Genomic DNA, 14,579 nt, shown 5'->3' with positions numbered 1-14,579 from the left:
AGCGCTGACAGTGACGGATTACCCCGGTAGCGCCCGGTTCACGGCCGGATCCACAGCCCTTGTCACTAGGGCTGCCGACTGACGAAACTTGTCACACACTTTCTTTGTGTCATGTCGTATTTTGGTACTTAGTAGTTTTAAACAAACACATCGGAAATAAAATTGGTCTTAAATAAGTAGGTACATATTCTGTAAATTGGTACTTATACTTTTATGCAATAGCGCTCTACCACTCATAAGGGAAAGGAATACGAAGAGGACCTGCATTTCTTAAAGCAATTGCTACTAATTTGATATGTATTAGTAGCTACTCCGATACTGTTGCTCCCATTAAAATATGCAAGCGACAATTTAAATCCAAAATATGAATGTAAACGTGTTTGACAACCCTACATGTTTGTGCAAACTTATATTTGGAGTGGTATCATCGGGGTGCTAGAAGCAAGTTTGTGTATAATAATATCTGCAATAATATAACAGCCTAAGTTGTACTTTGTCATCCTCATCGTATCAATATTATCATAATGGTTAGCAGTTTTGTTCTTTGTCTACGCCTAGCGCTTTGGAAATCACCTGATAGATGTGTAAAGGGAGAGTTAGAACTATGGGTTTTACCACTATTTCCTTGTTCTTCTACATTAATGTCATTGTATGCATATGTCATGCGTGATCAAAACATTTCGCTCTATTTGTAGATGTCATTCTAGATTATGGATTTTCAGCAGTTGCAGTTGTTGAGAATTGGACAAAATAAACCGGTCATTGGAAGGAAGGATGCAATTTGTTCGGTACTTTCTTTTATTATGAATGGTGGACATACTTATATATACTCTACACTGTAGAGTCTCCAGCATGCTCAGTAAACTCTCGATTCTGATCTATTGGCAAAGGATGGCAAAAGTTTAAACTGTAACTATACTCTTGGTGAGATGCCAGCTGAAAATGTATCAAAGAGCATTTGGCTCAGGAACATGTTGTAGGGAGAATTTGTATACTTTTGTAAGTGGCCCTTACAGTTTCGAAATTTTTAGTTTTAGGACCAAAACCCAGTGAATATGAGATGTTACGTTTAAGCTGTCTTATGGAGCAGGTAGAAAGACAACACTATGTACATAGTTTTTTTTAAATTTTACTTTACAACACGACGTGTAAGCGCCAATTTCTTAACAGCTCTTAACTAATTCTACAAGAAACGCTTAGCAAAGAAGTAGCGTCCATAAAATCATGTTAACGCGTGCGTTTTGTCGGTGAGACCTCCCGGAGCGCCCCGCGGGAGACCGCTCCTGTACGCCACGCGCTAATCGCCTCAAATATGAAAATATTATCTATTACACGTTGTAAAACTGTTCAACTTTTATACGAATCGCCCACAAAAAACTGGGAAGGTCGCAAATGTGAACGACCGAGACGAAAGTGTAGAATCATCGCGTCTGATTGGTCTTGTGATGTATAGAAAGGTGAACGGGTAATCAGTTCATATTGCAACGGTTCCTAGAAGCGTCAGTAACATACACCAGTCGGGTTGGCTGTAATCCTCTTTTTGTCCTGATTCACGTCATTTCGAAGTGTAGCTGTTTTTTGTTTTGGGACTTTATGTTCCGAAGGCAATTTGAGTGATTTGGATGCGGATCTTGACATGATGAAGGCAATGTTTTTGTTTGTTGTTGTTCGTAACACCTAAAAATTGTTCTAAACATTTGTAGGTACTATTCTGCATTGTTTATTTTGTTCAATGCGTCACCAGCTGAAGCATTATTATTTATTGGATTGACGTAATTCCTCGCTAATTGTATCAATATTTTCCCAAGCTAAAGGTCGGTACAGATATGTCGCAATTTGTATCGCATCCTCATGATGTATCACTTACCAGGTGAGGGTCGGTTCACACGACGGATGGTGATGGATCATCCACCGCTTATTGTTCTCCCTAACACGCGTTTCGTCCCAGAGACAAATTTGGGGTCACTCCATCTTTTATCTAGGTATCGTTTAATTGTATAAAAAATAAATGTTTCTATTGCATTAAAAATCGTGAAAAATGTGACGTATTTTTTTCTCTTCCTTAAAAACTTTGTCCAATTTTATCATTTAGATTTGCTTATACAGCAAGGTTAAATAGGATATTGGTTGATGGTACGGCCAATTTCAAGCTGAATGTATGGGTGCGATAGGCAAAAGCAAGTGGTCATAAACAGGTTCCCACTCCATTCTTTGAATTTTACCTACGAGCTTGTCAGCATATAAAAATTATGTTCTAAAATGTTCTCACTTATAATTTGTGGTTATAGTGCATGTCGGGTATTCCGTTCCGTTACACGGCATGTTGGAGCGGGTCGGTGGCTCGGATAATACCTCTGCCGACGCGTAGCGATACACTCCCACACCAAGACCAACTACAGTTACAGACACAAAACGTCGGCGTCGTCGCGCCACACAATTCAATATATTTCGGAGTAATTTAATGTTCATTAAAGAAACTCTGAGACCGTGAACCAGAATACAATGGTTGAATAGCCATTTGTTGAAGCCGTTGAAAGGCACAATAATAATTCAGAAGTTGTTATTCACGCGACAGTTAGGCGCACTTACGAAACGAAAACGTGCACGTTTGATGGAGGACCCATTTTCTTAGTACTGAACACTGCGTGATGGTGGGGTCGACTGAATGTCTTTGACCGCTATTTACGCTTCGTAGGTGTAAGTCAAAATATCTATTTTAAAGAAAATTGACACGTACCTTGTTGACTGCTCTTTCTCGTAGTTTTTTTCTCTTTCATCCAAGGGTACTCGGGCACGTTGAGGCCGCCACCAGGCGAGGGCAGGTCGGGCGCGTATCCCGGGGGAGTATGTTGCGGACTGAGTTCTCCTCCTCCCAGTTGCGGTAAGGCGGTCATGAATTCAGCCATGGAAGGTTGGCTGTTGATGAAGCCAGTCTCAGTACATGTCTCGAGCATGGGGTGCGGCGCGCCGGCCGTGGTGACGGCCGCCAGCCAGAAGCCGTTGCCACCATGCTCCATGCGCGGGTGGTCCTGCCCCGGCGCCGGCCCCATCGGCGGCGTGTTCCTCGTCTTCACGGCGAAGTCCTCTTCCATTTCATCGCGCACCCCCATGCCAACTCTCGTGTGTTGCTTCCCTCTGATCGTGGGAAACTCTTCGCATTTTATCTTGCGCACCAGCGGGTTAGTGTCGAGCGGCAAGGCAGCGGTGTTGCATATCTCTTGCATCGCTGTGTGTGTGCCGCGCTGCCCAACGCCTGATCATTCACGGGACGTCTTCGTCTTACGTTTGGCCGCATGCGTCATTTTTCGAAATACATCAGGTTTATTTGAATCGGAGATTCTTGTGTAATATTGCTGCACTGGATGTTGACAGTAGCTGCATGATATCTGAAAAATATTATTAGATGTTAACAAACTAGTTCTGTATGTGTAACCGATCCTGCTTGGACTGGGAAGAAGTGTCAAAAAGGAAGGAGTATCAGGGGGAAGAAGGGAAGAAGTATCAGTCCGACTGAGTAAACTCAGTCGGACTGATAAGAACATTGCAAAGATTTTCCAGACCAACTACCTTTAACTGTACGCATTTACCAATGTCAATATACTTAGGTTCAATCAAGACAATTAAGATCTTAATGTAAAGCTGAGCAATGCCTAATCGTCCTTAATTTGACGAAAATAGAGAGGCGCCAAATTTAATGCAACGGGAGAAGGTTGTCTCGCGGTTATTTCGCAATTATCCGCGGACAATCGACATTACCGCGGCTTTGTCGAATAATTTGTACGTAAAGCCGTGATGAACCCGCGAATAATGAGCGAACCAAATTGTTTATTGTAATTTAGAGGCCTCATGAACTGTTGCACGTGACCGAGGACAATGAAGCTATTACATTTTTATAAACTCCAGTGAAAATTATGAAAATGTAATGCTCAGATGTAGATAGAATGCAAATTACATAATCGTGTGTTTGTTGCTCACGTTGCGGTGTTATTGATATTCTTTTATTTTTATTGCGTCGTAGAGTGGGCTTAAAAATGCGTTTTTAGGCATGTATGTAAATCAACCATATATGTATGTATACCTTTATGAAAAAGTAAACCAAAAGAAGGCTCTTTATTGCATCTGTAAGATACTTTGTCATGTGGCTTCGCACCGCTTGAAGTAAAGGGAGGTCGAAGCTGCGGACGTGTGGCGTCACTTTTATAGCGCACATGTTGTGGCCAACAGTCCCAACCGCGGGTCCCAGCCGAACGAGATGTAAACTCGAAAATGTTCGCTTCGCCGCGGTTCGGATCCCACTGTTGGCTCAACGTCAATTAAAATTCAAACCGCGTTCGAAATACGATTTTTTCCACTGGAATTTGCGGTGCGGCCTGGAGAAATGGCGGGAACGCGCCTTTTTGTTTTATTTTATTTTTTTGAAAATGGAACGGCTGGCGGTTAAACCTATTTTAATGCGTATGGGTTGCTGTGTGTTTTGAATTAAAAATATTGTGTCTGTTCTGTTTGCGCGTGGATGGACAATGAAATGTAATTTCCTTTGGAGAATAACATTTATATTTGTACGTGTCTAGAGAGCATTATGCGGTACATGTCGGTGACTGCGTCCACTTATCTAGATTACATTTCAGCTACATTTGAGTAAGATGTACAAACTTTATGAGGTAAATTAAAATAAATGTTTTCCGGCGATATTCTGAAAATAACTAGGTAGGTATACCGTACACAAAAAAATACGTTTCGAAGAAAATACTGCTCATTCAACTAACTCTTTTACTAAACCATGGCTTTTAAGAAGGCAAAGGAAATTTCAAAATTCCCCTTTCCCCTTGTTTCTCAGCAGGGTTCCGTAGGTTTTACGCCGCGTTTCACTTTACCGGCGCCCTCAAGGGGCTCCCTTAAAAAAGCATAAAACGTGAACAGAGCCTACTTATGAATTTGTTTATGGCCCCATTTTCAGGAGACGTCGTCCTCGAAATCTGGGAGCTTACGAAATAACAATATTCCTAATTTAATGCCTCTAAATCTTTATTGATACGAGGAGTTCAAGTAGGTTATGAAATACAAGGTGTAGTGATGGTGATATCTTAGCTTTTTTTGCACCTATAACGAATTATCATTATATAAATAATGTTTAAAGATTAGCGTGTATAGTAAAACTAAATTACCTTAGTTAGCATATGAATCTTACAGTACCACAACCTCATTGATACGCACATAAGATAAAAGTACAAGTTATGTTTCAGCTGCAAGTATTAATTCATAACCTAAAAAATAAAACAACACTAAAACTACGATTCATTTACATCGACGAGTGTATCATACAACAGGCCTCATAATAAAGGCAAGGGATAAGCAGCTATTATCGTCAATTTAGTTATTTATGTACTGCAGAGTAAATAAGCGAACATCTGCGTGTCCAAACTAGTGGTTAGGGTCCAATTTGCTGGCCGTAACGATTTCCTCTTCGGGGAATCGAATGGCGTGCGTCCGGATGCCGCCCACCTACATACTTACATACGTAGAACTGTGTATAGTGTGGTAGGTGGTAGGCTTTCGATGTGGTTCAATGTACGGTATGCTCGAAGAAAGCCTCAATTATCGTTCATTTGCCATGTTTGAGGTTTTGAGGTATGTAATTCTGGTTCTACAGTACCTTGACGTAAGTAGAAAAAGACATGAAATTGTACAGTGGACTGTACTGTGATGAACTTTTGTGGCGAAAGTTCATAAAAGTACTAGGTACCTACAATTTATTAACATGTTTCTAGTTCTATGAACCATAGGTATATGCTTGGGAGTGGTTCCTATTCGATGTAGAATAAAAGCTTCATTGCATGTTAGGGACATGATGCATGCAATAGATCTGGTTTTAAATTATACAACGCCTGATTTCGCAGAATACTATCTATACAATTGTGTGTTGGTATATTTGAATAGTACAAATTAAATTGAATACGGAAAATTAGACAGAAACATACAAAAAATAATAAAACAAATGCCTGGCTTAGTAGCTTTAGAACTGTTTAAAATATTCAGCTTGCATGCATATCTATTATTTTTACTTACTTCGAAATTCGAATGCATCTAACCGAAATAACAAAAACCAACATGCCTTCATAATACGATGCAATTAAAAAGTATTCTCGACCAATGAGACACGAGTTCTAAATACGAACATTTCTAGTCTATGCGTCGTATGAGCAAGTATATGGCCATCATTGCTCATTATTAGTCAGTTCTCACGCAACACGCACGTGCAATCAGCGACAACAATTGACCGTCTGCTGGCTTATTTGTCAATCTGTATTATTGGTGGGTCGTATCATAAACCTAGTACTTTAGCAGGAATGCAGTCGGCCTCGGCTAAGACTTATTGATGCTGAGAATAAGTAGGTGAGGATATACTTTATAACGGTGCGGCTTTGTTAGCATTAGAAAATAACTAAATTTTTCTTTTGTTAAAATAATTGAATATGTAGAAAACTACAAGTTTGGACTGCTAACGTGGCAGTTAGATTAGCAGAGAAAACTAAGCTGTTTATTGTAGAGACAAGCGCTGCTTCCAATTTAATATTTAAGAAAGCTGAAGAAAGTACCTTTTGCGACCAGATTCAACATTCATTGATCCACCTGCCAATTTCGGGTCGGGATCTTCTATTTGCAGTACCTAACATTATTCATAATAATTCTGATTTTGACTCCACCTATCGTATATTTGGTAATTCCCTTCGTCTATATCAATACACGTTCATGCTCAAAACCTTCCTTACAACATGATCCTTATTACTCCACATCACAATTCAGATGCCCATACCGTTACAGAAGTTTCCACATCGTTTTCCAGTTAACACTATGTCTTTATCACTTAAAAAGATACTGAATTGCATCCACTAACATCTACTTTAACATAAAGCCTCGAGTTTGCATGTGATATTTAATAATAGGTCGTAAATGACTGAATATAAGAAACAACTACATAGACGCAAAGCAAACATTGTACGCTAACAAGCTAAAAAACATGTAATTTGCAAACGGAAGCCTTATAATTGCAGAGTTATTTCAGCTACTATTACGATTGTTCACGAAATTTTTGACGTATAGCGTTACCTATGATACTGAGAACAATGGATATTATAATTTGTCGGAGACATAATATAAGTAGAATAGAACATTGAAATATAAGACATTCATGCAATATATGGCAATACTTTGGTAAGTAAAAACCAAGTATCAGTGATGGCTTTACTTGATGAATCCTACTTTTTGCTTGATAAAGAATGAATGAACTAAGTTGCAGCTACTGCAATAAAAGAGAAGGTGACTTCTGAAGTAAATTTCAAACAATGTAAAATCTTTCAATAATAATTCAGTCCATTGCTCTCCATCATTCTACTTTCAGCATCAACTAACAACGCGATGAAGAAACACACAAGAAAACTTATTAGAACACTCCATAAAAATCCTGTCACAGACTTGACATACAACTTAGAAAAACATAGTAATTTACCATACTATACCGGGTGAAACTACTCGTAAGAAAACTAAAAGGTAGTGGTACACCACCATTAGAAATTTGCCTATTTCATGTGGTATTAACTTTCTATTTCCATCCGATCTGACCATGGCTAATAAGCAGGGGAATTATTATTTTTTTTGTGGGAAATTATACTAGTTATGTTTCGACGTGGTCCCACAAAAAGCGGTTGACACGAAAACCGACTTGATAAGTGCAATTTCTTAGTAAATGCTGGCGTTTCCCTCGACTGGGCCTTAAATTATATAGTGGGATGTATGTATATGTCATTACGAAGTACTTCTAAGGAGATAGACGTTTGTTTTTCTTGTCTATGCAGAAGTTGCAATGTTTGTGTATTCTATTTACATCACAGTTAGTTAGTATTTGGTTAGCAATTCATTACTGTTCTACCTGCCTATCCTCATACATTACAGCAAGTTTCGTGAAGGGATACCACATTTTTTTCTATTTTTGATCTTATCAAGTATTTTTTTGTACTTATCAATCAAATCTACTCAAAAATACGTTAAGTAATCGATTTAACAAAAGGTTATTTATAATGTTTTAATAGTTTTACGGCATAGGTACGTAATTAATAACTATACAGCCACCAATAAAACTATTGGACCACAAACAAAGCAAATACATTTTGACAACTACCTTTATCTTTATTGAACATACAAGATTTTATACCTACATCCTTGCACAATAGCAATAAGTACCATCCGTCTGATTACTGTTACAGTAGCAAGCATGATATCGTTGTCATTAATTACTAATAATCATTATGAACGTTGCAGAAGCGACATCAATAGGTGCCTTTGTTGTATTAGTTACAGTCCAAATAAGTAGCATTTTTATTATCTCATTAGTTTGGAAAGATCTGGATTTAAGAGATGATTGCAATGCTACAAGTAATCTGTTAGAATAATGCAAAATCAATTCATGGATGCCTCCACATTCAATTCGTTTACACTTCGTTATAACTGGGTCATTGCTTATTTTTGATGCCAAAATTATACTTGATCCAATAAGTATGCCTATTTATGAATAATTCTAACAATGTCAGAAACAGAAGCAAGTTTTTTTAGGTATTGCGCTTTATTTCAAGCAGTTCGACACAATGATGCAAAAACAGTACAATTTTCTTTCTTTTTTTTTCTAAGATTTGCAATCAACAAAATTATTTTAAGTCAGCATTTAAATCTAGACACACGACAGTGTGTCCGCCAAGTTCGAGCAAAAAAAGCGACACACCGGCCGTGGGTTATATTACACGAACCATTTCGGGTCAAATTCGACCCCCCTGTAACTCAAAATCTATTTTATTTACGCATATCAAATTTCTAGTATCTGTTGAGACCCCCTCACTTATCTAAAACACAAAATTTCATTAATATACCTATTGTAGGTCTTGAGATATTGACGTCAGAAAATCAAGTTTTAATAGAAAATTAAATACTTGATTCATGCGTTTAGTAGGTTTATAACAAGGTGTGTGAAAACTTGCCAAGTAACATCATTAAAAAGTAACTATTTTTAACTGAGGTATGTGTATGGAACTTGGTACTTATTCAGATCTCACTTCTTTTATAGGCGAAGCATTCCCATATTATCGAACTTGGCAGTTTTTCACATTTTTGTTTTGGGTGGGTCAGATTTACCCTATGCATACAATATTTTCAAGCCAACCTGGAAATAATTTGATGTGCAAATGCTGATTTTAACACAGGAATCAAAGGACCAAAAACATCTCAAAACACAAATCTACTTATAAACCCATAAACCAATATTAACCTAATAAATATATTATAACAACACAAGAGGGTGTGCTGACAAAGTGTGTAGAGTTGGTGTGGCGGAAAGTATGCATCATATCTGGTCGTAAACGTCGGAGGAACATCAGCCACCGGGATAGGTCGTGATTTGTAATGGATCGCGTGGAGGGAAACTGGGAACTGAGAATAGAGGGATATTGTGTAATAACTGATTAATGTTGGTGAATGAATGTTTTTGTCTTACAATTTGATATTATTTGTTTGGTCAATAATTATTAAAATGGTAAATTATAGCCAAGTATATAACGAAGCAAGAGCCTGCCAGCATTAACACAGCTGAATAGATACCTAAGCCTTTTTCTTAGGTAAAAGGTTTTGCATTTATTTAAATAAAACTTTACTGAAATATAATACATTACTGGTGTGGTGAAAAGTATGCATCATATCTGGTCGTAAACGTCGGAGGAACATCAGCTACCGGGATAGGCCGTGATTTGTGATGGATCGCGCGAAGGGAAACTGGGAAACTATCACACATTGAGAATAGAGGGATAGTGTGTAATGATTTCGTGATTAATAATGGTGAATGAATGATTGTATGAATTTTGCTAGCCTTTATGTCTATTTGTTACATGTTGGTTAATAATTATGAAAATATGTAGCATGACAAAAAAGCATCATAGTTGAGAGTTTTTTGGGAAAACGGTTAGATATAGCCTCGTTTATAATGATACAAGAACTTGGTCCAACACAGCTGAATGCGCCTTTTGCGGTAAAAGATATAAAAAAAACACTCCATAGCAGGCAAGCATCTAAGAAAAGAATATTCTAAGAATAATAATAGATTTGACTCGAAAACATAATTCTCTAAGGTGTCTGTGTGTGTATATTGAGCAAGTACAAAGTATATTTAGAGATCTGAGATACAACTATTTATGAGAATACTCAGTAATGTGCGAGTCAATGCTCTTTTAATTACTGTTCACATAAGTCTCTGTTAGTGTTCAAACGTACAAACATACATACTTGACATGTAATAGATACATACATAAATGTAGGTAAATTATGTTGCAACGATTACGTTATATGGAGGTATCAATAGGTATTTGTCTCGTAATAATTATAAAGAAGATTTTTTAGTCTCGTCTCTTAAAAGCTTTGAAAGTACTGAAAAAAATGTTCACTGGGAAGCTACACTATCCCAGGGAGACAAAAGCTATATTTCATTATCATCATGAGAAGAAGTGACCACGGGCCACGTGTGTAACCACGGGAAACGGATTGTTTTCAATCCTTCAAAAATGTTTTCTAGTAGATTTTGCCAGCTTTTTCACCTGTGCTCCATAGGCACTACTTTCATGCCCCTTAAGAAACGTCGCCTATTAAGTAACTATAGGTATATCCGTTCTTCTTGTCTTCCTCAATAAATGGGCGCTCTTTAACACTGAAAGAATTTTCAAATCACCATCGTCAGTAGGACCCGAGATTAGCTGGTTCATCAAGAAAACAAACAAACTTTTCATCTTTATAACATTACTATAGATTCATTATAACCTACAGATACTGCAGCAGACAATATTAACTTTTGCATTAAGCCAGTAATTATTTTAAGAGTGCCACGAAGAGTTTCAGTGATTGAACCGGTGATGGATCACGGAAGGGGTGTGAGACACCCTCGGTTGTTACTCGACATTGGTATACACTTACTAAGAGCCGTCTTGGTATTGTCTGTTTACGATGTTGTGTGGATTTGTGAAGAGATATAGGGATTACATTTTGTTGGGTTTTATAAATGTGGATATCTAGGAAATTGCTTACTTGTAGTGTCTTAAGTAGAACAGGGAAATCTCCATGTAGGTTTCTGAGTGCAGCATTTTTATTAAAGAACTTTTTGAAAGTAAATCGACTATTAATTTACTGTCAAGAAGTTTTTTATGGTTCTGTATCCCTGGTGATATGTATCTGTTATTAGTGGAAAGCTCCATTGATGTTCTATCTATCTGTGTTAGTCCTCAGGCAAAATGATGTGAAAGAGCGCGAGCAATTGCAAACATAGATTCAAATACGTACTTTAACGTTCTCCTTATTAATCAAAATCTTTCAATCAACTGAAAGATTTACTACTTGTTTACCCTCGTTTAATATCAAAGTAAAGCGGAAAACACGTTCGTCATCAGCACCAACGTGCAATTCACAATTATACCGAATATACTATATATTATACCGAATGCTCTAAAATCTCTTGGATCTAAAGTTTTCACACCAAGCTGTTAACTAACACATACTTGGTCCTTTCATAACCCAAAAGGATCAAAAACGTAGAACAAAGTGATCCTTTAGTAGCACAACACTTGGTACACATGTTTACGTTGCAATATAAATTCGGAGCACGCACTAACAGTTGGGAAGGCATGTTATGAACATTGTACCTATTTATTAGGTGTTTTATTGACTTTGCGATGTGAATATAACTGAGGTTATGTGTCTAAACAGTGTTTTAAACTTTTTAGATGAAAAATTAATGTCAGCATATATTTTACGGCTTTATTGTGATACGTCAAACAATAAAACTTCTAGGAGGCAGATTAGCTTTTGTTTTTACTCTAGATATATTATTTATAATTAATTTAATATAAAGGTTAAATAACGGTTTAATATCGTGGAACTATTTGTAATACATTACATTTTTGTCCGATAGCAAATGAAAGCACACACGGAAATCAGTTGTTTAAGGAGCTAAAGTTTTGCAGTCCCGATTTTGGTCTATAAATCGAATGACATGATTGAGCTTTATATTTCTTAAAGCTAGGCTAGCTACCTCTAACATGACATTTTTCACACGTTCACACAAACAACACATTACACATAATTCTCCTTTTACCTTCAAAACTTAAAACAAGGACACAACCCAACAAAAAAGTATCACATCACATTTTTACCAACACCTACTAATCCTACACTTGTATGCATCCCACAAAAAACATATATACTTCATAAAATTTGAAATATATTCACACGACGGTACGTAAGGCGTATTCAAAGCGACGGCGGCGGTGGGCGTGTCGGATCTACGACCGCCCAGCGGACCGCCCTAGCCGACTAGATATAAAGCCTTGGAAAATTCTGCTCAAATATACCTAGAATATGTGGAATTAGTTTTGAATAGATTAAGTATTGAGCTCTGGAGTTTGACAAAAATGAAGACCAATTTTTTTAGAAGAACTCTTGCTTCATATCTATTGGTTTTGATTTGTCTTTGTTATACCTATGTGATTTCTCTTAGAAGTCTGGATATGTCATATGCAATTACATATTGATCAAAGTCCTATATGCCTGCCCAGTGCAGACAAAGACTTCTTGTAAGAAAAAACTTGCTGTAAATTGTAAGCATGTCCGTTCAGTTGTTTAAACTCAATGGAGACTCTAGTTTGTTAGTTTATAAATAACAGGCAGTTTACAGTTTTAGAATTAATATTGTTATGTAGGCAATTTCCCAATTAGTGTCAGACCGTCATAAACGCTTATATTTCATTTTCATTACCTACACAAAATCATTCTGGTCCTTAGGTCCTTAGTTTCAGTACCTAATTAGTGAAGATTTTCTTTTGTTATATTTGTGAAAAAAATACTCAAAAAAAGGAAAGAGGTGAAATCTGTGGAGACGTAATTAATATGCAAAAGTTTGTATTAAATAAGTCGATATATTAATATAATTTTTTAAGATTTCTTGGATGATATAATGTTATACCTGCACAATAGTAAACTTTATACTAAATCTATGAAGGTGCCTGCTGTAAATCCTACTGAAGCACAATTAGAAATATGTACTTTATATAATAATTGTAGGGGTCCTCTATTTATTCTAATTTCAATTAAATAATTCAAAAGGTGTAGGTGACCTAATAAATAATTACAAATTTATTTATTCAGCCATTAATTGAAATAAGGTATAAAAATAATAATCAATAACACCCAATACCTAATTAGATCACTTAAATTAATTTATACTTGTCTTATAGGTAAATATTACGCATATTAGATACTAAATACCTAAGTATTTATATAAAACTATTTAATTATCTGTGTTTAAATTAATGTGTAGGCATATTGATACAACTGTCGTACATATCAACTGTAACCGTATCGTAGGGTTAGGTACACTCCAGCTCAAAAGTTTATTTTGTTTGCTTCGATGACAACAATTGAATATTTTTGGGGATTAATTTAACCTAGGTGGATATAATATCTAGATTTGTAATATTTTTATTCTATTACATACTTAGATATATAAACAATAATAAAAAAGTTACTTACACCTTAACACGACGCAAGACCACTAGCTACAGTCAACACAAAAATCTTAGTCATTATCCAAGAAACACAAAACACAGCACTACACTTAAACTCGAGTAAGTATTCACGATACACAGTTCTCGTCTATAAAACACTAGGCACGAACAGTCAGCAAAAAAGGATTTACTAGAAATTTGTTATCAGCGTTACTATCGCAATGTCAGTGTGGCGTGGCGACTGTCAACTGTCTACTAAACGAATCGTCACTGCTTGCTTGCCGCCATGCCCACTTCCATACAACATCTATCCAACATACAACATATAAAGAGAAACTAAACTAGCTAAATACTCCCTTATTCCGTGACCAGAAGGTTCTAAGTTCTTCCCCGCTCTTTTGTCGCTTACGCTAAAATTAATACTGAGCGCTCCTATTAAATATATTTGCTGTACTCCTCACACTGTAGCTCTAGGTAATGTTTTGTCTCTGTCAATTCATGTTTAAAATTTTAGTTTTTAAACACAGTATTGTTTTTAATTTTGGAAATGATTTTACGGGGATTTTTGGAAAATTCATTTATACTGTAGCCCAGACGAGGCATCAGTTTTAGATATCTAAAGTAGGAATACAATGCACAAAAGTGTTTGTTGAAGCCCAGCACCTACCGGGCGAGTAGCGCCATCTCATTTACTCTCATATTTCTTGTTTGTTTCACGTGCCGCGATTGGGCCAATAGCATTTACGGAGCAACCCACCTTACGGCATATAAACTAGCGCGGAATATTGTACTCTATCGCTTGTGAATAAAGTTTAACTTTTTACCATTTAATTCCGAGTTACCGGCGTTTGTCACGCAAGAGTTCTAATTTTAAATCAAGTGTAGGCGGAGCTCTCGTGTCGGAGCTTTTATATTGAAAAACAAAATGTCTTTAACGAAAACCTGTTTTGAGAAACTTAAGCCTTTTATGTACGGAAGTTTTAAGTTTAGCGTTGG

At 36.8% G+C, this 14,579-nt stretch overlaps 1 protein-coding gene across 1 annotated transcript; it reads right to left on the bottom strand.

Moving 5' to 3' along the window:
• Nucleotides 1-831: 831 nt before the first annotated feature.
• On the bottom strand, nucleotides 832-13,811 carry LOC124634703. Its single transcript, XM_047170363.1, has 3 exons — nucleotides 13,609-13,811; nucleotides 2,738-3,386; nucleotides 832-878 (listed from the first exon to the last, which is right to left on the bottom strand). Exons 2-3 carry the CDS (start codon nucleotides 3,222-3,224, stop codon nucleotides 832-834), a joined length of 534 nt encoding a protein of 177 aa, XP_047026319.1. The 5' UTR covers nucleotides 3,225-3,386; nucleotides 13,609-13,811.
• Nucleotides 13,812-14,579: the final 768 nt, after the last annotated feature.

Source organism: Helicoverpa zea, chromosome 11 (assembly GCF_022581195.2).
Source record: "Helicoverpa zea isolate HzStark_Cry1AcR chromosome 11, ilHelZeax1.1, whole genome shotgun sequence".
Taxonomy (NCBI): domain Eukaryota; kingdom Metazoa; phylum Arthropoda; class Insecta; order Lepidoptera; family Noctuidae; genus Helicoverpa; species Helicoverpa zea.
This window is presented reverse-complemented; position numbering and strand designations above follow the sequence as displayed.

Coding starts and splice junctions, on each gene's coding strand:
- LOC124634703 (XM_047170363.1), bottom strand. CDS start 3,224: ATGCAAGAGATATGCAACACCGCTGCCTTGCCGCTCGACACTAACCCG. Junction 879..2,737: donor GAGAAAGAGCAGTCAACAAG/GTACGTGTCAAT, acceptor CTTTGCCAATAG/ATCAGAATCGAGAGTTTACT.